The sequence below is a fragment of the Abrus precatorius genome, unplaced genomic scaffold (genome assembly GCF_003935025.1).
Source record: "Abrus precatorius isolate BTA unplaced genomic scaffold, Abrus_2018 Scaffold3, whole genome shotgun sequence".
Lineage (NCBI taxonomy): Eukaryota > Viridiplantae > Streptophyta > Magnoliopsida > Fabales > Fabaceae > Abrus > Abrus precatorius.
This window is the reverse complement of record NW_020874373.1, coordinates 2,782,669-2,805,564: the sequence shown is the minus strand read 5'-3', so window position 1 is coordinate 2,805,564 and position 22,896 is coordinate 2,782,669. Positions and strand designations below refer to the sequence as shown.

The following is a 22,896-nucleotide window of genomic DNA, read 5'->3' as shown; positions in this document are numbered from 1 at the left end:
AAGTCTTGTTTGCATTGTCTCATAAAAAAAGCAGCTGGAACAAGCCATATTAATATTTTTAGAATTGATAAAATGTGTTGTATCAGTTAGATCGGTCGATTAAACCCAATAAAATATAAAAAGCAACTTTTAAATCTAAATTTATTTAATTTTAGCATTATCTATTTTAAACAAGAAATTAATTGGACTTTAGTTATTTTGGACGATTTAAAATATAACACGAGTTAGAATTGTAGCCGAGTTTTATTTCTGTGACTCCGATAAAATGGAAACTTCAATTGTTCAACTTATGTTGTCCCAAATTTGGCTGGCCTGTTTCATGCTTAATAACCCACCTTCATATTTATTTAGATTTTCTTATATATATTTATATCTTATTAGAGTTTTAATAACCCACTTTGTTACAATATCCATTTTTACACATTAAATACGAGTCTATATTATTAAATAACAGTGTTTATATATAATATATATTTAATAATAAACTTAAATAAATAATTAACATTTTTTGTTATATCGCATATTTTTAATTAATTTATTAGTATTTTTAAAAATATTATCACTTAATTTAATCTTATTTAACATAATAATATTAAAAAAATTTGTAACAAAATCGCAGTGAAACCTAAAAAGAGAGAGATATTTGACAATGAAACTACTCAATTCGCATGAACTTTGTTGTACAGCAATCAGATCCTACGATACACATTACACAGCCAAACAGTAAAAACTCAACTAGTTTTCCCGTTGGCGCACTCCTCTTCCCTCATTGGCGGCGGCGCATTAGTCTACACCCTTTTTTGTTTGTTTGTGCGGGGGAAATCGTTTTCACCTTTGCCTCTGGCGCGTGCAAAACATATGTGAGAAAAGTAGGAAATAACTTAACACTAGAGTGTATGTGATTGCAGACTAAAATCCCTTATCGATGGAGTTGAAAGAGATTCAGAGACTAGAAGGTCACACCGATAGGGTTTGGAGCTTGGATTGGAACCCTGCCACCGGTCACGCCGGTATCCCACTCGTCTTTGCTTCTTGCAGCGGCGACAAAACCGTCCGAATCTGGGAGCAGAACCTCTCCTCTGGCCTTTGGGCCTCAAAGGTATCTTCCTAACTCAATTCTCATCGTTTTCACAATTTTTCAACTCGCCACTTCACAATTGATTATAAATTATCACCAAAATCAAATGCAGGCCGTTTTGGAAGAAACGCACACTCGAACCGTTCGATCGTGCTCGTGGTCACCGTCGGGGAAACTCTTGGCAACTGCAAGCTTCGATGCCACCACTGCCATATGGGAGAATGTTGGCGGTGATTTTGAGTGCGTCTCTACTTTGGAGGTTTGTTATTGACTGCAAATTTTACTCTGAACCTGTTAATTATTTTTTCGATTGGATGTGTGTAATCATTGATTACTGTTGTTTAGTTTGACATGCGTGTGGTTTTTTACGGATAGGGACATGAGAATGAAGTAAAGAGTGTGTCGTGGAATGCGTCTGGAACGTTGCTTGCGACATGTAGTAGGGATAAATCGGTTTGGATATGGGAAGTGCAACCGGGGAATGAGTTTGAGTGTGTGTCAGTTTTGCAAGGACATACGCAGGATGTGAAAATGGTGAAGTGGCATCCCACCGAGGATATCTTATTTTCGTGTAGCTATGATAATAATGTTAAGGTATTGCAATTGCGAAAGGGAGCTCTGACTTTTTAATTTGATTTTTGGTTTTTAGCATTGTATTTATTTCTTTTGTGTATGAATGGGATGGATTTTCTTCCAGGTTTGGGCAGATGAAGGTGATAGTGATGATTGGCAGTGTGTTCAAACTCTTGGAGAACCCAATAAGTACTGTTTATTAATCTCTCCCGTTGTCTCGAATTTACAGCTTATTTGTGGTCTTCTCTTTTAGACACAAATCGATTTTCTGTTTTTCGTGGAAAATGTGCCTTGCATATATCTTTTATACTAGTCTATGCAAGATGGCTAGTTTTTTAAATCGATGTTAATGTTAATTTGTGCGTATGATTGTATTGTTTGTCAGTGGTCACACTTCTACTATTTGGGCCCTCTCCTTCAATGCTAGTGGAGACAAAATGGTTACCTGTAGGTATGTGAAACATTTTTTTTGTTTATTCCTAGAATTATTGTAGCATTTTCTCTAACTTTTACATTTTAACTCCAATTTCTTCTGGCAGTGACGATCTTACCCTGAAGGTATGGGAATCAGAAAACATCGGGATGCAATCTGGTGGTGGATTTGCACCTTGGTAAGTAACATCACTAACATGAAGGATTCTTGTCCCTTACACTAGTTTTTTTACCTCTGGGATAGAATATTGGAATTTGGAATATGTATTTGACATTTCATAGGAAGTTGTTTGATGTAAAGTATAAACCATAGCAAATGTATTATGGGTTTTTGCTTTATAGTCCTGAGACTGGATTTCTAAGATGAAAAGTAATTGTGCTTTCAAGTCATAATCTGCCTGTTCTGCTCTTTTTATGGTATAGTTTGTAATGGATTGAAACACCATGGTTGATTTCTTTCAAAGATTGTGAAATCAATTAAATAGGTTTGAATTAATATTCTATTATTTACTATAGCACTTCTAGAAATGAGGGTTATATTGTTTAATAACAAAGGCATATTAATTATTTATCCTTTCCATATATTATAAAATTGTTTCTTGTCTCTTATTGGGATTTCAGGAGGCATCTTTGCACTCTTTCAGGGTATCATGATCGGACTATTTTCTCTGTTCATTGGTCAAGGTAAAATGAAATTTGCATCTCACATATTGGCATTTATGTAAATCTTTTAGTGGTTTGCAGATTTAACCTTCTTGATATTTGGTACTCACTCACAATTTCATTTGTTTGGCTTTAAGAAGTCAACTGTGATCATTTTCATCTATGCATATTCCCACTTTTAAGGATTTGAACTTAAGTAAAATAAATCAGGCAATGTCCATATTTGGGATGTTTGCTGACTATTCTTTCTACATTGAGAATGAATTACCCTCTTTTACCTGCTGTCTCATATTTTGAAAAATGTAAATGTCATTTTGGCAGCATGCTGCAGATTCAATCATCTGTGCATCATTACTTATTTCTTTTTTTAAATTGAAATGAGGGCAAAGATAATGACTCATGCACTTCATGTTTGTCATCAAGATATCAGATGTGAGAGGTAGACTATCTTATCTAATCTTTGTTTATATAAATCTGATATTTCTGTATCCTGCATTGTGCTGGTATGACAGAGAAGGTATCTTTGCCAGTGGAGCTGCTGATGATGCTATACGGCTTTTTGTGGATGACAGTGAAAGTCAGGTATGCCAATTCTGTTAGCTTTTCATAATTACTACAGTTATCTGCTAATATATGCTGTTCAAATGCCTTCTTATGGCCATTCCAAGCGTAATGTGTGCCTATTGACAATTAGATAAAGTTCTCTTGTCAGGATGTAGTGTGTAATCATTAAAAAATCTGGCTATTTATGATGGTTTGCTTGAATATCAGATGCGAGATGTTAACTTGAATATTATAGGAACTACAGCTGAGAATGTTAACTTGAATATTCATGAGCTGTTGATCCCTACCCTAAATCCCTCTTTTTAAAATCTTGAGTACCGGTGGGGTGAACAAGTGTCATTGTTTAGTATGACGTGTAATTTTCACTCACTAGGAATGCCATTGGGGGCATATAGATATTTTATCTTCATACATCTAATCTAAAGTGCAGGAAGAATTTGTAGACAGGAGAAGCGTGGGATTTTCTGTCCTTTTCCTTGTCCAGAATTAATCACTAAATCATGGACTCTTCGTGATTCTATTGTCTATTTGTGCCTATCAATAGGCCTGGAGTTTCTTGATCTCTTTGTACATGCTAACAAGGACAAAAGTTGCAAAAAACTTGACAAATCACTGCCAAATATTTCTTTATTTACAACTGAAGTGCAGAGAACACTCGGCCAAACAGTTATTCGTTAACTGTATTTGCAACTTTATTTATCTGCATCAAGTTTTTTATTAGAACTATGTTGTATTTTGAAGAGATTAGCAAGATGTTCTTGCGTAGTTGCATTACTGTTCAAGGTTACTAGTAAGCTGGAGCAGCTGGTTTCCAAATTTTCCTTAATATAATAATCCACCATCTCAGTTTCTCCAAAAATATTTGTGGACTTGCATTGGATCCCTTTTAGGTGCTCTTCTTGGTGTCTGAAAACCTGTGGGTGTTTTGAATCTCTACATTTGTGCAGTTGTTATTAAGGGATAAATCCATATGTACATTGAAATCCAAGTCCCTGAAAAATTCAAACTAAAATAAGATTATATGATTTTGTAGGAAAATAATGACCAAAATGAACATAAATATTTTTTAGATAATTGACTTTGTTTCTTTGTATACTGTAGATGCATCTGACTCTACCAAGAAAAGAAAGGTTATATTTGACAAAGCTTTATTTCTTCCTTATAACATAGGTTGGTGGTCCTCTGTACAAGTTGCTGCTGAAGAAGGAGAAGGCCCATGACATGGATGTAAATTCGGTGCAGTGGAGCCCTGGGGTAAGATTCTCAGACACTACTTTAATGGAATCACATTGATAGTGAAATGAATATCACTTTCCACAAACATCAAGCGGGCGCAATGGTAGATTTCACTGCTAAATTAGATAATGCTCTAGTCTGATTGTGTCTGATTCTGAATAATAACCTCTTAAATTTCACTATAATAACTTGTATTGTACTAGAATAATAAAAGTAGTAGTGATTAGTAGGCTTTCTATTGCTAGTAAAGTGTTTAACTGACAAGTATTGTCACAGAGTTTGCACCCAAAGGACAGAATAGGTCTTCGTATCTGTATAAGAAATATAAAATTTGTAGTTACGATTACGTCGGAGCTTTGGGACATTGTTGGTCGGTCCTTCTACATACAAGTTAATAGCTTATAAGAACTTACATATTTAGAGAATGGTGACCTATAACAGTTTTTTTTTTTTTTGCTTTCTGTGAATTTGTGTCTGTTTCTGCCATTGGTAACACTGTTGCTTACTAAATAGGAGAAGCCGCTACTAGCCTCCGCCAGCGATGATGGGACAATCAAGGTGTGGGAGTTGGTATCATAATGGTGACTCTAGTTTTTCACATTTGCTGTGTCAGTAGCAGAAATTTATACTGTTGGAGCCTAATAGTAATGCTAGATATGCAGGCAATCCTCATAGTTCTTTTTCATATTTCTTTTTCTTGACTCTTGATTATATTTATTAATAATTTAAAACAGATGTGGAATATTGTATTTTTTTTTTTTAGGGAAGTCAGGAGTGTGACTGTAAATTGTAATTACTGTCAACTAAACTTGACATTTTTGCCCAAGAATTGCTGAAAAATTACTTACCCGGGGGTGATCTAGTATCGGGAGTATGCTTGATCATCAGAGTCCTAGTGATAGAATGAAACCAGAAAAAGATACTCACTAATTACTGTGGCAACTTGCTGTCAGAGTAAGGGTTTCCATAACTAGAGCAATAAGTAATTGAATTGAGCAACCTCTTGCCTATTTCCTGATGGGTCATAAGGCTGGCTCCCTACAAGATATTCAGAACCAGTAAAAGATAATAACTCATTCCATTTCCTTTATCTAATACTAGCAGTTGATTTCAATAGTATACCCTCGGTAAGCGATTGGTAAAGGCCAATATATACTACACGCATGGAGGACTAGAGTATAAGAAATAAGCATCATAATAATAATATCGATATTTATGAAGTTAGATTTATTAACGTTCAAATTCGAATGATGCCTCGGCTTTTTAAGAAATGAAACCTTATATTTTTATTTTTATATCTACTACACTTGAACATTTGATAAATAAATCTACAATTTGAGTTAGAAATTTGAATAAACAAATGTACTCAGATTATGTCTTCTTTTTTTGTCCAATGGATTGTTTGTTTTAAATGTGGGCATTTGTTGAAATTGAGTAAGCTGGAGTTAGAATTGATTAGTTATAAATTATGGCATTTTAAAACCAAATAACACGATAACCTTTTTTCTTCCAAAGGCACTATACCAAAAATACTTGCCCAAGGCTGAAAGTTATTTACATTACTATATATATGTTGTCTAATTAAACAAACACAAAAAGACTTCGAATTCGACATTTTATAATCAATGTTTGATGGATATGAGCCAAAGATCACATGGGCAAATGATTGGTCAAGAAAAAGTCCGAGTGCTGAAGGGATAATCGATGAAAATAAAATATAGGAACTTATAATAGTTTACAAATTTTTAGTTTCAAAATGTTGGCAAGGGTTGTCAAATGTATCTTGAAAAGCCACGAAAAATAAATCCCCAAAAGAAAAAAAAATTATATAAAGATTAGGATTAAAAAACAATCCATCATGAACATATGGTTGTCGTTAAACTGAATCACAGAAATGAAAATTCTAACACCTGTTCTCTATTCTTACTCCAGCAGCATTAGCTCTTGAACACTCTTCAACCAAAGCCGCACGTGCCATGGTGATTGTGCTTGGAACTAAAGGAGCATCAAATGCAGTGCAATCTATCCAATCCTTCAACAGCTCCTCCTGACCCCATATTTCTGGAATCCAAACCCTTCCAGCCACTTCAACCCTATGCCTCTTCAGCCTCTCACGTCCACTATCCTCTCCCAAAGCCTCTGCCACGCTTGTTTTTTCTGCAACATCCATTGCATGTGAAGGCTCCTTCAATGCCACTTTCTCTTTATTGCAAAAAAGGGTTTTTGATGCAGATGGGTTTTGTGTAACATCCTTATCTCTATCATCATCATGGCTACGAGTGCTCAAGAAGGGTCCTTCTTCTTGTTCTTGCTCCATGTTGATGTTATCTTTAGATGGGTGGGGACTGTTTAGGTCCAATGGTTGAGAAGGAATCTGGTGATGAGATTCAGAAGGGGATTGGTGAGCCATGAAAGGGTTGTTTGCTTTTCATGCAGAGTGAGATTGGAGTGATTTTATTTGTTTGTGTGTGGTGTATTCATTGATGAGTTACAATCTTCTTGTGTAGAGGAGATTTGAAATTGGAGAGGGTGGCTTTGTGTGGGGAATAAAGCAAAGGGAGTGGGTGGGAAATTAGTTTACACGTCGCCCACAAGAGCTTCTTTTGAATGGTAAGTGACAAATGTACGTGTCTTGTTTGAGATGGGATTCTATTTGTGTGGTTTGGTTCCCACTTGCTTAGTATTGAAAAAATCCAAAATGGAATGAAAAGAAAAAGAAAGGCTCTGTGGGAAAGGAGATCAGTGGGAGAGAGTACTGAGGCCTTTGTAATTCCTTGGATTGATTTTTGGAGGATTGAGGTTGACGTTGATCTACTTGCCTAAGAATATATGATTCTTGGCTTTTAACCAATGAGGTTGGATTATGTGATTTTTTTTTTAATCTCTCTTTTTATTTCATTTCAGCAACGCATTATCATTTTCATTATTATTCTATCCAAATTGAAAAATACAAATACGTGTGTTGTTACTTGTTACTAGTGTTTGATGAGACAGATACTCTGGAGTTGGACATGCTAGGAAAGATATTTGTGTTTTATTCCCCTTGGAAGAGTATTATTTTGAGGTCATTAAACTACAGTTCCCTTTTCTTATTTCCCCTATGAAATAAAAAAATTAGATGCATATTTTTGTTTTGGCATTGATGACTATGGATGTCTTTGATTTCTGAAAAAACCAAGCACTCAATAACACAACTAGTCATTTCATAATACAATTGAAAAATTATCACGAGGCAAAACAAAAATAAAACGTAAGACATAAGATACAAGTATGTACTTTTAGTAATTGATAAAATAGAAAATAATATTTTGTTTCACGCACGTCTAAAAGAAAGAAAGAGGGTACGAATTATTCATTCCCAATCTAGACAAATTTAGAAGTGACCAATGAATTATTATGCGATCTTTCGTGACGAGTGAGAAAGATTAAAAAATCTTTCATTATAATTGCTTGGTTGGGTTTCGTACCAAACATATGTGTACTAAATATCATCATTGGAAAAACAGAAAAACACAATTCTTTAATATTCTCATCAATAACTTGTTTTCCTGAAGCTACCTTCGTTCCTCAAGCTAGCGTTGTACTTTAGCTATCCATAGGGTGTTATTCTACTTTTGATCTCTAACATGCATCCAACACTTCCAATATCTCAATGATGACATTAGTTGTTATATATGGTACATGTGTCCTTTCGCTGCTGTAGTTACATGTAAGACTAGATAGGCTATGAATGATATTTGGTTGAGAACGTAAGTGACTTAATGATTCAATTAATAAATTTGTTGAACTTCAACATCTTACATTTATTATAATACTTTCCACAAATATAAGATGTATATATGTAAAGTTTCATATGGAAAATGAGTTTTTTTTTTTTTAAAAAAAGCTTAATTTTAACTGCAATTTACTCTCTTTTTTTTATTAGAATCTTCCCACAAATAGTACATACAATAAGATTGTTCTCTCACACATTCATAAAATCTTGACACACGCACTGTGCTTTTATACTTAAAATACTGGCTTTACTGTCAAAATAAAACGCATTTAGTGATTTAGTTATATGATGCAATATCAACTGTTAGATAAATGAATATAAATTATCTAATAATTTGTGTTTATCTAATGAGTTATGTAATGACATATCATTCATTACATTGAAGTGAATTAAGACATGAGATTAAATTTTAATGCTGTCAGTATAAAGATAAACTATTTATCACAGTGTAAATATATTTTTTTATATTAATGATTATATACATTAATAATTCTTATCGATATAGTAATGTACTAATGTAATTGGATGACAGTGTAGATTTTTTTCATTGTTAATGTATTTAAATTAAAATATTAAAATGTATTCATTATTTTAACTATTCACCTATTGGTCAGTTATATCTTTTTGTCCGTTATTTCTTAAGCAAGTTGTAAAGAAAATAAAAAAACTTAGTTTGATACAAAGAGGCATAATTAATTATCCATTAAATTTTCTCTCATTAGATCATTATTTTTTTTTTGAGTCAATCATTATGTTTGTTTATTATTCACGAAAAGTTGGATCCAACTAAAAAAATGAACAGACAGAGCATTGGGAATAGTGAAAATTCCAAGTATTATTATTGAAAACAAAATATTAACTATAGATAGTTTATGGTAAATAGAGATTTTCATATAGTTGTAAATTTTGTGCATAAACATAATTCGTATTGTTTTATATTGAAATTTATTTATTTATTTATTTTCATTTAACAAAAATAATATATAATCCAATTTTCCGTTATATTGTTAATCTGCAAGGATACTACACGCATTTTGTTTTTTAATATGTTCATAACATTTAATACTACTACATATGTCTCTAAATGTTTATAATTGGTCTTTTTTTTATTTAGATTACAAAACTTAGTAGATATTTTAAAAAGCCTATTACATAATAAATAGGAGTGGAACAATCGATCGTGTTCCTTTGTCTCTTGGTTGATTTTAATTATTATTATTATTTTTAGATTATCGTAACAATAGTGATTTGAGTTGATTATTCGGAACGAGGCTTCGATACGGAGGTGTGGACCTTCCTTATCAAGTTACGCTCTCAATCACATGGTGTGTTTTCGTTAGCCTTATGGACGTGAGAACAAGTTTCAGACGAAACTTTGGCACTGTTCAACCTACATGATAATGGAATGTAGCCAAATATTTTGATTTGACACCTTAGATTTTTTTCATCTTTTCATCCCTCATCTGTTTAAGTATGTATGCATAACAACGAATACCTTACATGATATTCATTCATTGCACAACTCAATAATATAATCCAATCAAACCACATAACCCTCAACATGAATGTAATTCAAATAAATTAAAAACCAACCCAATATAGCGTAACTAATAACTTAAGAGTTTAATTTTAGTGTATTATTAATATATATTTTTTATATTATCAATTAATTTAATTGTATCATAATTTTTAAATTAATTATTATAAAAGTTAGTAATTCTTCATGGTATGTCAAACTAAAATTGAATGACAATGTACCTTTTTGATACTATCAATGTATTCCAGAAAAATTCATATCTTAATATCACACACTACAAGATGAAAATTCTTAGGAAATATATTTGCATCCTTGCACATGCTACCAATTCTTAAATAAATACATTGCTCTACAATCTAAGCTCAAGCGAAAATTGATTGGTTTGACACCAAGTTAGTAAAAGAATGTTTATGCTACAAAATTAATTCGCAAATGAAGCTACACAGGTAACAGCCTCGTTATCCAGTTCATTTTATGCTCTTAGCATTATTGATTAACTTCCCATATTGCAAAGGAAGAAAACCAACATATTTTGGAACAGAACTAGTCACTAAACGAGCAAAAATAAAATAATTGAGGTTTTGAGATTTAAGCGTTTAACAGAAGTTTACCTGAGATCAAAATTAAGTTTGTTATATAATTATATAAATTAACAACCGAACACATAATCAATTAATAAAAAATTATTCCAACTTAATCTTTGATCTTAAAATAACGTATACTAGTTTCATATTGAATAAATAATAGAAATAAAACTTTTTTTATAAATTTAAAATTTTATTACATTATAAACTTATCCGATAAATTAGAAAGAGGGTACGATGAATTTTAATCATAAATTGAAAGAGGACCAATATAACCGCATTATCATGGGTTAAATTAAATGGTCCAAGACCTGTTTATCTGATTTTTTTCTTTTTTTTTTAAAACCAAAATTTGAGAATCTTGTTAGATTGATTCCTGATCTTTTCGGTTCTTTTGGTCAATACATTCCGTTTTCAACAAAGAGATTTGGCTAGATTAGTCTATATAAGGACAACATCAAATAAAATTTGATAAATTAATATGGTAAAATAAAGTTAATATTTGAGGACAGAAATTGATCAAACCACACTCATTTAACTTGCTCTTGTGAGAACTAACAAAATCCCATAATTTTGAATATGAGACAAATCGCCATGGGGCGGGAACTCTAACGCGAAATATCAGCAGAAAACGAACCAGAAGCAGACAAGGAAAATTCAATGTCATAATTCGCGATATTTATAAGCAAATAAGGACTGGGGTGATTGAGAAGTCTGGGCAGATTCACCTGCCCTGTGACATTGCTCAAAAACGCTCACGGTTTTTGCCTTCGGATCCAAGAAAAACAGTTGCATACACGAAATCTTGTTTTACTTTAAAACCTGTGGTTAAGTCGGTTTCCGATATTCACAATCTTCATTTGATGGTAACACTAGCAAACCAAATATAAATATCTATAACAAGCAATGCCATTACTGATATATTCTCTGTACAAAAATACAAGCTAATCAACTTATTTAAATGTGCCAACAAGCCTCAACTCAAAACACAATAATTTGGAAAGTACTTTGCTTTCACGAACAACTGTATGCACACTACGGACCTAAAAATACTAAAAGAAGAAGCAAAACGGGATCTAATACCTAGACCGATGAGATTTTTATCCTTAAAACTTGTTTGGTAAAGTGATGCAAGGGATTAAAGAAGTTGGGGTAAAGAGTATTAAGCTCTTGGGTAGCGTGAACGCCCCTTCTTCTTCAAGAATTCGGGGATCTCAACAAAACTACCATCAGTGAAAGAGGAAGATCGCCGATTGATACCAATGATATCTCCTTGTGTGAGTTGACTGGCCTGCATTTTGGACAAAACAAGAATTATGGGTATTGCATCAACCGGGGAAGAAGTGGAGGGGGGAGGAATTGAGTAAGACGTACCTGTATAGGCCTTCCTTCACTTTCCTCTTGACGCTTGAATCCAGTGGCAATTAATGTTATGCTTACCTATATTTAACCAAATTGCATGGCAGATTTTTTTAAAACTGATGAAAAATTAGTATAAAATTAAAAATAAAAGCACAAACCTTAAACGAGAGACCGATGTTATAAACTAAACATTACTTCTTATAGATACAGTAAAATAGAATCATTTATCTAATTATCATAGTATTTTCATTTGTATTGGTGTAAAAATTGAAAAGAACAAGAGTAAATTATCCTCTCGTCCTGAGATGGGATTCTATGTGCGTGGCTTAAGTCCCACTAGCTGACTAAGGAAAAATAATACATTCGTCTCTTATGAAACGCTTAAACTATATTGTCCACCCTTCCTATTTTAAAAATTATACTCCCCGCCATTGATAGATGAATATGTGTAACGCGTTAGTTTTTAGTAGAAGCGAGTTTATTGGAGACATTTTTTTTTGGAACCTTTCGGATGAAGTTCAAAAGCCGATAAGGGTGTCTAAAATTCTATTTTATCTTCTAAAGTCCTAAATCAACAATAGGATATTCAAAATCAACTTTTGGTGATATTGGAAGTTGTAAAAAGAAAGGAAATTATCTTCTGATAACTTAATAACTGAGATCACTTTTAAAGCATCTAGAAGCTATTTCTCTTTAACATATATAACTCAACAGCATATGCTAAAGAATTTAGAATTTCAATTTCGTTGCGGACTGCTCATTTCTAAAACTAATTTGCAGTAAAGCCGTTTTAAAATTATTTTATAAACAACTTATGTTTATCGCATGCCCATTGCATCATGCAGACTTTATATTCAGGAACGATTGCAGTATATTTCCGGTTTCTTGAACACACCGGACTGGGGTAATGTTGCTCAATTCACTTTTGGATGAAGAGGTACTGACAAAACATATGTTCATACTTCATATAAATAATATTTAAGGGTTTTCGAAGCTTAACTTACTTGACCGCTGAGTGATGGATCAATTACTGCTCCAAATATTAAGTTAGCAGTGGGGTCCACAAGGTCATATATAACTTCTGCTGCAGCATTTACCTGTAAATGATAATATTGAAAGCCATAGCATACTAAAGAACCATATTTAAATAGAATAAGTATGATGAATTTAACAGATAGCAGATTATGAAGTAGGTAGCAATTCAGAATTCAGAAAAGAAGGCTAGTTTACTTTATTTTACTTCTTTGCTCACGGCATCAATGCCAATGGATGCCTCAAACAATCATTTTCTCACTTCAAAAACCATGTTTATAAATTACTTGTCACAAAAATATGACAACAGAATTATAGTAACTGGATTACTAGATGGAGGCAGATGTCTTTCACAAATATTTTAATAAACCTCAGATTTTTTTCCCTTGGCTAAATATCTCGTCCATGGGAAACTGACACAACTCCCAATCATCTAAATCACGTAAGGAAATGTTACAATAGAATTTGACACGTGGCTGTAACGTTAAAAAAAATCCTGACTTAATTTAGTAAAAAATGCACCTCGCAAGTTCCCACAGAAATTAGATGACCCAGATTCCAAAGGAAAAAAGGAAAATTTTCAAAAAAAAAAAATGGAGAAAGAAAGAAAGAGGGGATAGAAATATAATGTACATACAAATATATAACAAGGACAAAACTGTAAGCACCAGGGGGATAGCTAGCTACCTCAAACAAGGTCAAATCACTTCCACCAGTTATGTTCCATACAATTCCAGTGGCCCTCTCTATACCGATATCTAGTAAAGGTGACTGGATAGCATTTAATGCAGCATCTCTTGCCCTTGTTTTCCCTTCAACACAAAAATAAGCCAGAAGATAAATTTCAAATTTTCAATAATATATTCAATGCAAATACAAATCGGAATATGCTCATCAATTCTGACACTCCCTGCTTTCTCCATAAAAAAAAAGAGGTATGCCAATCAAAGGATAATATATTTATAATTTAATAATTAACCAGGAAACAGAAAGTGGAGTAAAGGGGTAAAATTTAGTTCTTGAGCCATTAAAGCATGTTTCCCATGTGTGTGCTTCTCAAGAATTTGAAAGCGTGGCATGAAAACGAGAATTAATTATACAATCTTAGAATTGCTTTGGTAGGATTTCCTATGAAAAGAATAGTTTCAACTTTCAAGGCAACGCCAGCTATGCTGCCAAACAGCTTTAGTTGAATAATCATTCTCTTATGGCCGTGCACACCATATGGTGCGGTAATATCTATAACTGCCCTGCATATATACTTCGGGTGTAATGCTTTCAGTAAGCAAAACAGAGGTTTAGAAGTAATCAACAGCCATATATTGAAGTACTCACTCTAAAACGAGAGACTATATAGGATCTACTCTCTTTCTCATTAAGTCATGTCATGTGATTTCTTTTGCATCACATATACTTTTTTTAATATGATTTTTATTCCTCTCAAATAACATTTCTTAAATTTAGTCAATCCTGGTTTGAATTTAAAATTTTGATACATCATATCAAACTAAAAGACACTAAGATTATGTGTCTTGATTCAAATTAATTTTATAATTTTTCTTCAATTTTAAAAGTTTTATTTCTTTAATATACTCCTATCTGATATAATAAAATCCTCATTATTGACAATGACGACATCTCCTATAATACTTCTTTCTTAAGATACCCGATCTTCACCATTATTTAACAATGATACAATTTTTATTTTAATATAATATACTTTTTCTTAAATTTAAAATAACCATGCAATTTAAGGAAAACTTGCTAATTATTTGGGTCAAATAGAAGATCAGGATTCAGGAGCATCAATGCATCTCCACCTGCAGTTCCAACTTCCCATACATACCAGTTGCAGTTCCAATCCCCATAAGTGAAGAACCTGCATTGGCCATTATAGCTCGAACATCAGCAAAGTCTACGTTCACCAATCCTGGTATCTGAAATCAATTAAAAATATTATTGAGCATTAATAATTTTACAGACAGATACCATCTATTTTAGACCACGGGAAACATATGATCTGGACTTTTTAATAGTGGAATGGCCAGAGTATTTTTCGCCTACATGGATCCAAAATTGATAATAAAAATTATATAAATTCTAGCAACTAAACTAATGATAATGCATAATTTTGAACCCACATAACAAACAACTTGACAGTTGACACCCACAAGTGACTTACCTAGGGACTATTGAATGTCAAAACAAATAAAGACACAACATACTTAAGGTTCCCCTTTCATTCTTTCTTTCCTTTTTACTGCTTTACAATCAAGATTTGATGGGGGAAAAAAAAACACAAAGCAACAGGAAGGTATTCGTTCATTTTCAAAGATCTTCATGGTTCCATACCGTAATAATATCAGATATGCCACGGACACCTTGTCGAAGAATATCATCAGCCAGATTGAATGCTTCAGTTACCGGGGTAGATGGAGAAACTGCTGTCAGCAGCTTGTCATTTGGAATAACTATCAGAGTATCAACATTATCTCTTAAGGCTGCAATTCCTTCTTGTGCTTGAACGGCCCTTCTTCGTCCTTCAAATGAGAAAGGGGTTGTGACAATACCAACAGTTAGTATACCCATGGACTTTGTGATACCAGCAATAACTGGAGCTCCACCAGTGCCAGTTCCTCCACCCATTCCAGCCTGCACAAATGAGTTCCAAATTTTCAAGTTTACCAAAATTAGCAATAATGCACGCATGCCTGCTATCAGTTTTGAAAAGTCAACGCATTAGAGGATTTCAATAACATGAACTGTTGGCTCCTCATTTCTCATTGGCATTAATTAAAAATAATCAAAATCCAAAACAATAACAACTAGAATTTTATATAGTTTCCAATAATTTTCCTACTAGAATTCATAAAGAAATATTTCATACATGTTATTTGCAATTGCAGAGGTTTCAATTTTTTTAAATATTATATAATCTAATAAACTAAATTTTGAAATTCAACATCATAATAGTACAAAATATGTGAAATATTATTTCCATTTGAGTTATTTTTCATTCCCTATTATCACTCCCCATCAACAACAGAACCAACAGTCCAATGCTATATAAGAGTATACTTAGAAAATGACTGTGATAAAGAGCCATTAGTTATAACTTAATATACTCTAGAATTTAACATCTTGATATGCAGAAGTCCAAAAGAGTGATTCAAAAAACAATATCTGTCAAAAGAGTGATAACTCAGATCATGCATTGGGGATACCACCATAACAAATGTCACAATCAGCACACCACACCGAATAAAAATTTAAACCGGACCAGTGTAAGCCCTCAGATGTAGTCCCTTGATAACCTCTGTAGAATATCATGGTCTATTGCTCCTTGTACAATATATTAGTGTATCCTTTCTTTTTCTATTAAAACATATGCTACTCTATCCTACTTCATGTAATGATTTAACAAACATATATTTCAGTATTGTAATGAAGCATATTTTATTAACCATGTCAATCGGTCCAATGCTACCAAGTGCACTACTAAAAATAAAATTCATTATGCAAAACTCCAATGCAGTTAGCACTAGCAGAAGCTATAATTGAAGAAAAGTCATTGGTTGAATTGAACATACTGTAACAAAGACCATGTCAGCTCCATAAACTGCCTCCTGTATCGATTCCTTGCTCTCTTTGGCAGCATTCATGCCAATTTCAGGGTTACCTCCAGCTCCAAGACCTCGCGTAAGCTCTTGACCAATTTGCAAGCGGTTTGGAGGAATCACAGGCGACATTCTCATGGCTTGAACATCGGTGTTAACAATCCAAAACTCCACACCATTCATCGAACTCTCAATCATGCGGTTGACCGCATTTGAGCCACCTCCACCCACACCTATGACTTTGATTTTTGCTTCATTGTAGTTACTAGGAGTAGGAGTGGCTTCCAAGCTTTCAGCAACATTTCCACCGGAAATGTCCTTTCTCGGCCTAGGGTTATTCAATGCACCACCTCCTTCACCTCTAAGCATTGAAACCTCAGGGTGTAGATCGAGGAAAGGGTCTTTGCTATGGTAGGGACTTATGCTATGTGAATTCGCTGAGCACTTCAATTGAAACGAACCACACTTTCGAATGCCAAAACCGTACTTGTTCTCTTGCATTCTCGAGAAACACGATCTGTTAGCGTGATTCTCTGAAATTGTTCTCCCTCCAACAACAGCCAGCACCCCCGCCGAATTTCTTGCATTCGACGGTGCAAAACACGTTGCCATTTTCACAGTGTCGAAATTCGTGACTTCTGGTAAGTATGGGAGAAAAAGAACACTGAACAAAATTCAATACGTGAAAGTTGCAATTCGCTCTGAATTCTTACTTCTAATACCTGTTCGTGAATAAATAAATAAATAAATAAACAAATTAATAAGTAATCGGTAAAATATTAGGGCCAGAGATAATTAATAATTAAGGAACTGTAATACACTGTGTTGTTGCTGCAAGAGTGGTGTGGTATGAATAGCGATAATAAAAGTGAACGAAATGCAGAAAAAGTGAGAAATTTAGAGAGTGATAATGTGGAAGGTAAGATCAAAATTCGAAAGAGGAAATACGTGACGTTGCAGAGATGAGAGGGAAAGAGAGACCTGAGAAAGATGGAGAGAGTATGAGTAGCATTTGAGTGGGGAAGCGGAACAGTGGAAATGGTTTCTTTTTCTTTTTTTTTTTTTCTCAAGAGAAGTGCTTCTCCATTTTTTTTAGCTATATGTTTTTTTTGTTGATAAATGAAAAATGAAAATGGTCCGCAAGGTGTGTTTTTGTTTCGGTGCGATGTGCTTTCCAAGCTCGAATACAGACACGACTGCTTTGGAATTGAAAACCCTATTCGACGAGGGATTCCATTCCCTTTACAACATCCTCCCTCTCTTTATTCTTTTTCTTTTAAATACGATAAATGTATACAATGCACATCTATTTATTTTTATAGGATATCTTTAAACAACTTTCTTGACCTCAGTTTTCAGAGCTGAATTTAAATATTTATAAATAATTTTTTTAAATTATTATATTCAAGTTGTAAAAACATAATAATTTTTTTAATAAAACTCATTATTATTAAAATATATATGTAATATTATATAATTATTTAAAACATTACTTTTTAAAAAATATTTAATTATATATTTATAAATAATATGTATTAAAATAATAATAATTTTAAAAAATTATAAAAAATATTTTATTTTAAAAATAAAATAATATATTAAATATTGTAAATTTTGCATAAGTATATATTTTTAAAAATTAAATATTTATATAAAATAATGAAAAAAATTATAAATATAATTAAAGATTAATGAAAAATCATATAATCTATATAGAATAAAAAAATTAAATAAAAAATTTTATTTTAAAATTTAAGACAAAATTACTAAAAATGTGAGAAAAATAAATTATTATAATAGTAAAAAATATTATTTACACATTAATATTAAATAATTTTAATCTAAAAAATTTAATACAATAACTTCATTAATATTTTATTCTCCAAATAAAATATTTTATTTATAACATAAAATTTATTTTTAAAAAATTATATATTAATATGTGAAAATAATATTAATTTTTGTCTTTGAAATTATTAATAAATATGTACACTTTCTTCGTACTATAGTAAATTTTTTTATATATCAATATATATTTATAAAGCAAGTCAAATTAGTGTTTAAATTAAATAAGTTTGTATTATAATGTTTATTTATTTTATAATTTACACGTTAGTTGTTTTAATAAACGATAAATATGTTAAATGCTATTTGAAAAATACACACGGACATGTCAAATTTGATAATGTGAAATCTTTAATTTGTTTTAAAACAATTTAGTTTGATCTCAATAAATCTTATTAATGAAAATTGTTATCATCGTCTTCTTTTCTATGAAGCAAAATATAGCAGGGAGTTATCAAGACTGACTTTATATGTTAATAATTATGAAAAAAAAAAGTCTCTTTAATTATAAAAAGTAACTAGTGTAATTTTTTAATTTAAAATATAAAAATATATAATTATTTGTATATATAAATTAATAAAATGTTTTCACAATATTATTTATTATAAGATTTGTATTATTTAATGTATGAATTGGTAATAATTAATATTTATATATTATTTAATGTGTTGACACATATTATATATTGAAACAGTGCATGCAATATGTGTACTAAGGATTTTAATCAAAGTAAAAAAAAAATTGTTTACCTTTTAAAAATAAATAAATATGTTTAAAAATTATAGACGTGTATGTAAAATTAATTTGTATGTAATTAATTCAAAATATTGTTTGAATTGTTAGAGTGAGGTGAGCAATAGAAAATTATTTTTACAATCACATGCACTAAAAGATGAACTCTAAAATTTTTTTGTTAAATTTTTTCATATAAATAAATTAACATGTATTTTATTTTATTTTATTTATTTAATATCTTAAAAAAGACAAATTATTATTTACATTATTTGTTTCGCTCGAGCTGTTTTCTTTGATAATGTCACCCGTGGTCGGCTGACAGGCCATTAAGAATAAGCCGCGTATTCACATAGGTTTCTTCCGGAACGTTCTACGAGGACAGCGTGGTGGCCACGCGCCTAACTGAAATAGAAGGGAATGCTTTAAAAATTAAAATGACGAAGCTATCCTATCGGGACAGAGATAGTTCATCTTTGATGGCTTCGAAGGCGATGAGCGTGGCAGCGGAGAAGTTTGGTACGGCGGCGCGACGCCAAGCCGTGAGCTTAACAGACGCCGCCGCTTCGCGAATACGGCAGTTGCTACAGCAGCGTCAGAGGCCCTTTTTGAAGCTCGGAGTCAAGGCTCGCGGCTGTAACGGCCTTTCCTACACCCTCAATTACGCAGGTCTCTCATTCTCTCTCATTTTTCGCTATAATCCATTGTCACAATATCATATCCTCACTCTATTTTGACATCAATTTCATGCTTGTTTTTAGCTTATAAATTTGGTGATTGATTTACAATGGAATTTGGAAAATCTTGCGTTGTTTTGTGTTTTTCTTTTGGCCTCATCTGACTAGATTTCTGAAGTATATTTTTTCAAATTAATTTTGTATCTATTTCTTAACTGAATTAGTTATGGTTTTCTTTTTGGAATCCCTGGAATCATAGTATTAGGAGAAATTTTTATCGTAAATGATTTAGCTTCGGCTCGTTTGTGTGTAAGGCTGAATTTTCGATTTTGAATTTTCAAAAGAAGTATTATCGTAATCCATTACTTTTCAGTTTTCAAGGAAGCCTCCGTAACTCTTGAGTGTTTTCCAAATTTCTTTAAATTTTTGTATCTTTGGTTGCATATGCATAGCATTTTTACACACAATAGCATGAAAGTGCTCAATTCGTAATTTGCTGAATTAAGAACTTTGGACGATTGAAGTGAGGAAGTAAAATTGGAATTCACATTTGAGATGATGAAATAAGTTATACCTTGAAGTTTGTCAATGAGGAAGCAGCCCAAGTAATAAAATGATTAATGGAAAGCTATATTAAACCAGTTTTAATTCTTCTCCTAGTTTCATCTCCAAAACATCGTTAACTTATGTCTTATTATGAATCTTGCATTCCGTATACTTCATTGTCTTACTCCTGCTTAACTCAAGTTTAGAAGATACTCCTCCTCTTGATTAACTAATAACCATGACTATATCATTAGTCAAAAGCATGCGTTGCGGTATGTCAAATACTAAGGTAAATAAGCTCACGCCGCTCACCTCAAAATTGACCTTTAGTGCGAACCTATTGTTTACTAATTATTTCTTTCAATTGTGGTGAGATGAATGCTTTATGACTTAGCTTAGGTTCCTGTTGCTTTGACAGATGAAAAAGGGAAATTCGATGAGTTGGTTGAAGATAAGGGTGTTAAGATATTGATTGATCCAAAGGCCCTTATGCATGTCATTGGAACTAAAATGGATTTTGTAGATGACAAATTGAGGTAAACGTTTTCTTCAGCACTTTTTCTACAGTTATCATGTACTGGGACACAGATATCTTGAGATTATTGTCTCAAAACTGCATCATCTACATCAAATTTAGTTATTAATTGTCTTCTTTCATGATTCTTAATAAATTAGTCCTATCCTGTTGGTTGATTTTTGGATCGAGAGATTCATCCTCTCACCAAAGTATAGTTTCCTAATACCTCTTAATTATTTTAACCATGTTATGTCTATCCTTGTTTGTTTTCTGATCTTCAATCACCATAAAAAATATTAATTGTAAGTTGGAATTATATTTTGGCAACTTGAGATTTCCCCTTATCATATATTCTGACATTTCACTATCTCCTGTGGCCTTTAGTACATGTCTATACTAGGGGGAAAAAAGAGAGATGGGTTGAAGGGTAGTGGGGGTAGTCAGTTGTGTGTGTGTGAAAGGAAATGTGCAAGAGAGGAATTGGACGAAATAGGAAGTGCTTATTCCTCATTATGGGGAAAATGCAAAAGGAAGAGTTTGTTACAAGGGAATGGAATGGCTGAAATATCATAGATAGCTCTCACATGTTGAGTGGAGAATGTATTGCGGTACCATACCACTACAGGGGAAAAGGGGGTGGGATAAGAAGGGGAAAGGAACAGAGATAGGCATAAATTGAGTCAGGTGGAGAGGTTTGAAATGGGTGAGATATTTTGTACTATGCATATTACCCTTTTTTTTTTCTTTTCATGTTTTATTCTCTGTGATTTCAGTCTCAGAGGGCTACCTCTGCTTGTAGTTTATTATTTCTACTCTAAGTCCAAGTTCCTTTCATAATCCTTACTTTGGTGTCAGTGTTATAAACACTAATATACATAGAATTGAAACACAAAATCATATAAATGTATTAAGTTTGAGAGCATATTACTTCGATAAAATTCTCTTCATCGAACAGTAACTAAATTAAAGCTTCCATTTCAGAACTGCATATTTGGTCATTGACCTGCTTGTGATGTGATAAACTATTTACCACCTCCTCCACTCTGAATTTGCTTTAATTTGTACCTTTGCTGTGGCAGTCAATTATTTTTCAAATTGCTGATATCTTGTCAGGTTAATATATGGCTATATGCATTATTAAAGAAGCTTGTGATGAATTTATGTTACATGTTCAGTTTTGGGGATGATCAATGATCGTCCGATCACAAATATACTTGAATAAAATGTCTGCATAACTGAAGGAAGATTTTGATAAAATATGATCGGTTTTAGTGAACAGTTATTTTGTTGTACTGGTGGTTTCTGTTTGTTCAACTGTTTTCTTGCTATCTTCTTTTCTAATGTGAACTGCTGCTTTGTTTTTCGGTGCTTTTACTTCAACTTCTCTTTTTCTGCTTCTCCTGTCAGATCGGAATTTATTTTTGTCAATCCAAATTCTAAGGGTCAGTGTGGTTGTGGCGAATCTTTCATGACAACAGCCAGTAGTGGAGCTTCTAAACCATGAAATGATTAAAATTGCTCTTCAACTGGGTGCGGATCCACATTTATGAAGTCGTACTTTCATGATTTAATTGATAAACATACAACTAATGAATTTCTTTGATTCTGCCTTCGAGAACAAGAGAAATGAGAGCTTTTGGTTCTCAGACAGAAAGGATACTGAGTCTTCTCATGGTCTCAATATATAGAGTTCTCTGAAGCTGATGCTATTAAGGCTTATTTCAACACGTTGTATTATCATTTGTTCTGCTGATTCTTATTCCTAATGTAAAATTCTTTGTATCATGAAAATTGTAGTTTGTATCATTGAAATAATATGCGTTGTTTACCATAACGTTCAGAGCTAAAGAAAATTTCATCTTAAAATACTTTGGTCAATTTAAAGATTACGCTTTCACTAAATTGCGCCGGATTATCATATCTGGTTGAATGACATAGGTTGTCTTTAGAGTTGGTCTGAGGAGAGATGTGCGCACGTTTAACCCTAACAATCTGGACTGATAATGTGACTGCAAAAGCTGCATGAAGTTCTTGTATTCCACTTCTAAGGGGTGATTACCTACCAATATTGGCACAAGATGCTTCATGAGATGAAAATATTAATCGCGCATGTTCCTGGGTGATT

General features: G+C 32.5%; 4 protein-coding genes across 12 annotated transcripts; 2 read left to right on the top strand and 2 right to left on the bottom strand.

The window, feature by feature from the left end:
* Positions 1-716: 716 nt before the first annotated feature.
* On the top strand, positions 717-7,511 carry LOC113861740 (protein CIA1). Of its 6 annotated transcripts, none has more exons than XM_027494748.1 (11): positions 717-806; positions 909-1,099; positions 1,191-1,337; positions 1,454-1,672; positions 1,776-1,840; positions 2,037-2,102; positions 2,191-2,262; positions 2,705-2,767; positions 3,259-3,328; positions 4,481-4,564; positions 5,060-5,370. In XM_027494748.1, the coding sequence occupies exons 2-11, from the start codon at positions 926-928 to the stop codon at positions 5,123-5,125; spliced, it is 1,026 nt and encodes a 341-aa protein (XP_027350549.1). In that variant the 5' UTR covers positions 717-806; positions 909-925; the 3' UTR covers positions 5,126-5,370. The 6 variants fall into 6 exon arrangements, with proteins under 6 accessions (XP_027350549.1, XP_027350550.1, XP_027350551.1 ...); XM_027494749.1 differs by having other exon boundaries at positions 746-810; XM_027494750.1 differs by adding an exon at positions 6,479-7,511 and having other exon boundaries at positions 750-1,099; positions 5,063-5,104.
* Positions 3,506-7,099, bottom strand: LOC113861742. 3 transcript variants are annotated; one of them, XR_003504324.1, is made up of 3 exons: positions 6,457-6,982; positions 4,428-5,584; positions 3,506-4,302 (listed from the first exon to the last, which is right to left on the bottom strand). XR_003504324.1 is itself a non-coding variant. In XM_027494753.1 (2 exons), the coding sequence occupies exons 1-2, from the start codon at positions 6,954-6,956 to the stop codon at positions 4,197-4,199; spliced, it is 606 nt and encodes a 201-aa protein (XP_027350554.1). In that variant the 5' UTR covers positions 6,957-6,982; the 3' UTR covers positions 4,068-4,196. The 3 variants fall into 3 exon arrangements, 1 of the variants encoding a protein (XP_027350554.1); XM_027494753.1 differs by lacking the exon at positions 4,428-5,584 and having other exon boundaries at positions 4,068-4,302; XR_003504325.1 differs by having other exon boundaries at positions 4,169-4,302; positions 4,960-7,099.
* Positions 7,512-11,276: 3,765 nt separating the features above from the next.
* On the bottom strand, positions 11,277-17,740 carry LOC113861355 (cell division protein FtsZ homolog 2-1, chloroplastic-like). Its single transcript, XM_027494122.1, has 8 exons — positions 17,435-17,740; positions 16,427-17,175; positions 15,189-15,488; positions 14,683-14,773; positions 13,524-13,648; positions 12,809-12,901; positions 11,817-11,882; positions 11,277-11,733 (listed from the first exon to the last, which is right to left on the bottom strand). Exons 2-8 carry the CDS (start codon positions 17,063-17,065, stop codon positions 11,605-11,607), a joined length of 1,443 nt encoding a protein of 480 aa, XP_027349923.1. The 5' UTR covers positions 17,066-17,175; positions 17,435-17,740; the 3' UTR covers positions 11,277-11,604.
* Positions 17,741-19,467: 1,727 nt separating this feature from the next.
* On the top strand, positions 19,468-22,632 carry LOC113863140 (iron-sulfur assembly protein IscA-like 1, mitochondrial). Of its 2 annotated transcripts, none has more exons than XM_027496592.1 (3): positions 19,468-19,700; positions 20,673-20,790; positions 22,179-22,632. In XM_027496592.1, the coding sequence occupies exons 1-3, from the start codon at positions 19,469-19,471 to the stop codon at positions 22,273-22,275; spliced, it is 447 nt and encodes a 148-aa protein (XP_027352393.1). In that variant the 5' UTR covers position 19,468; the 3' UTR covers positions 22,276-22,632. The 2 variants fall into 2 exon arrangements, with proteins under 2 accessions (XP_027352393.1, XP_027352394.1); XM_027496593.1 differs by having other exon boundaries at positions 19,468-19,709; positions 20,664-20,790; positions 22,179-22,543.
* The last annotated feature ends 264 nt before the right edge of the window (positions 22,633-22,896 follow it).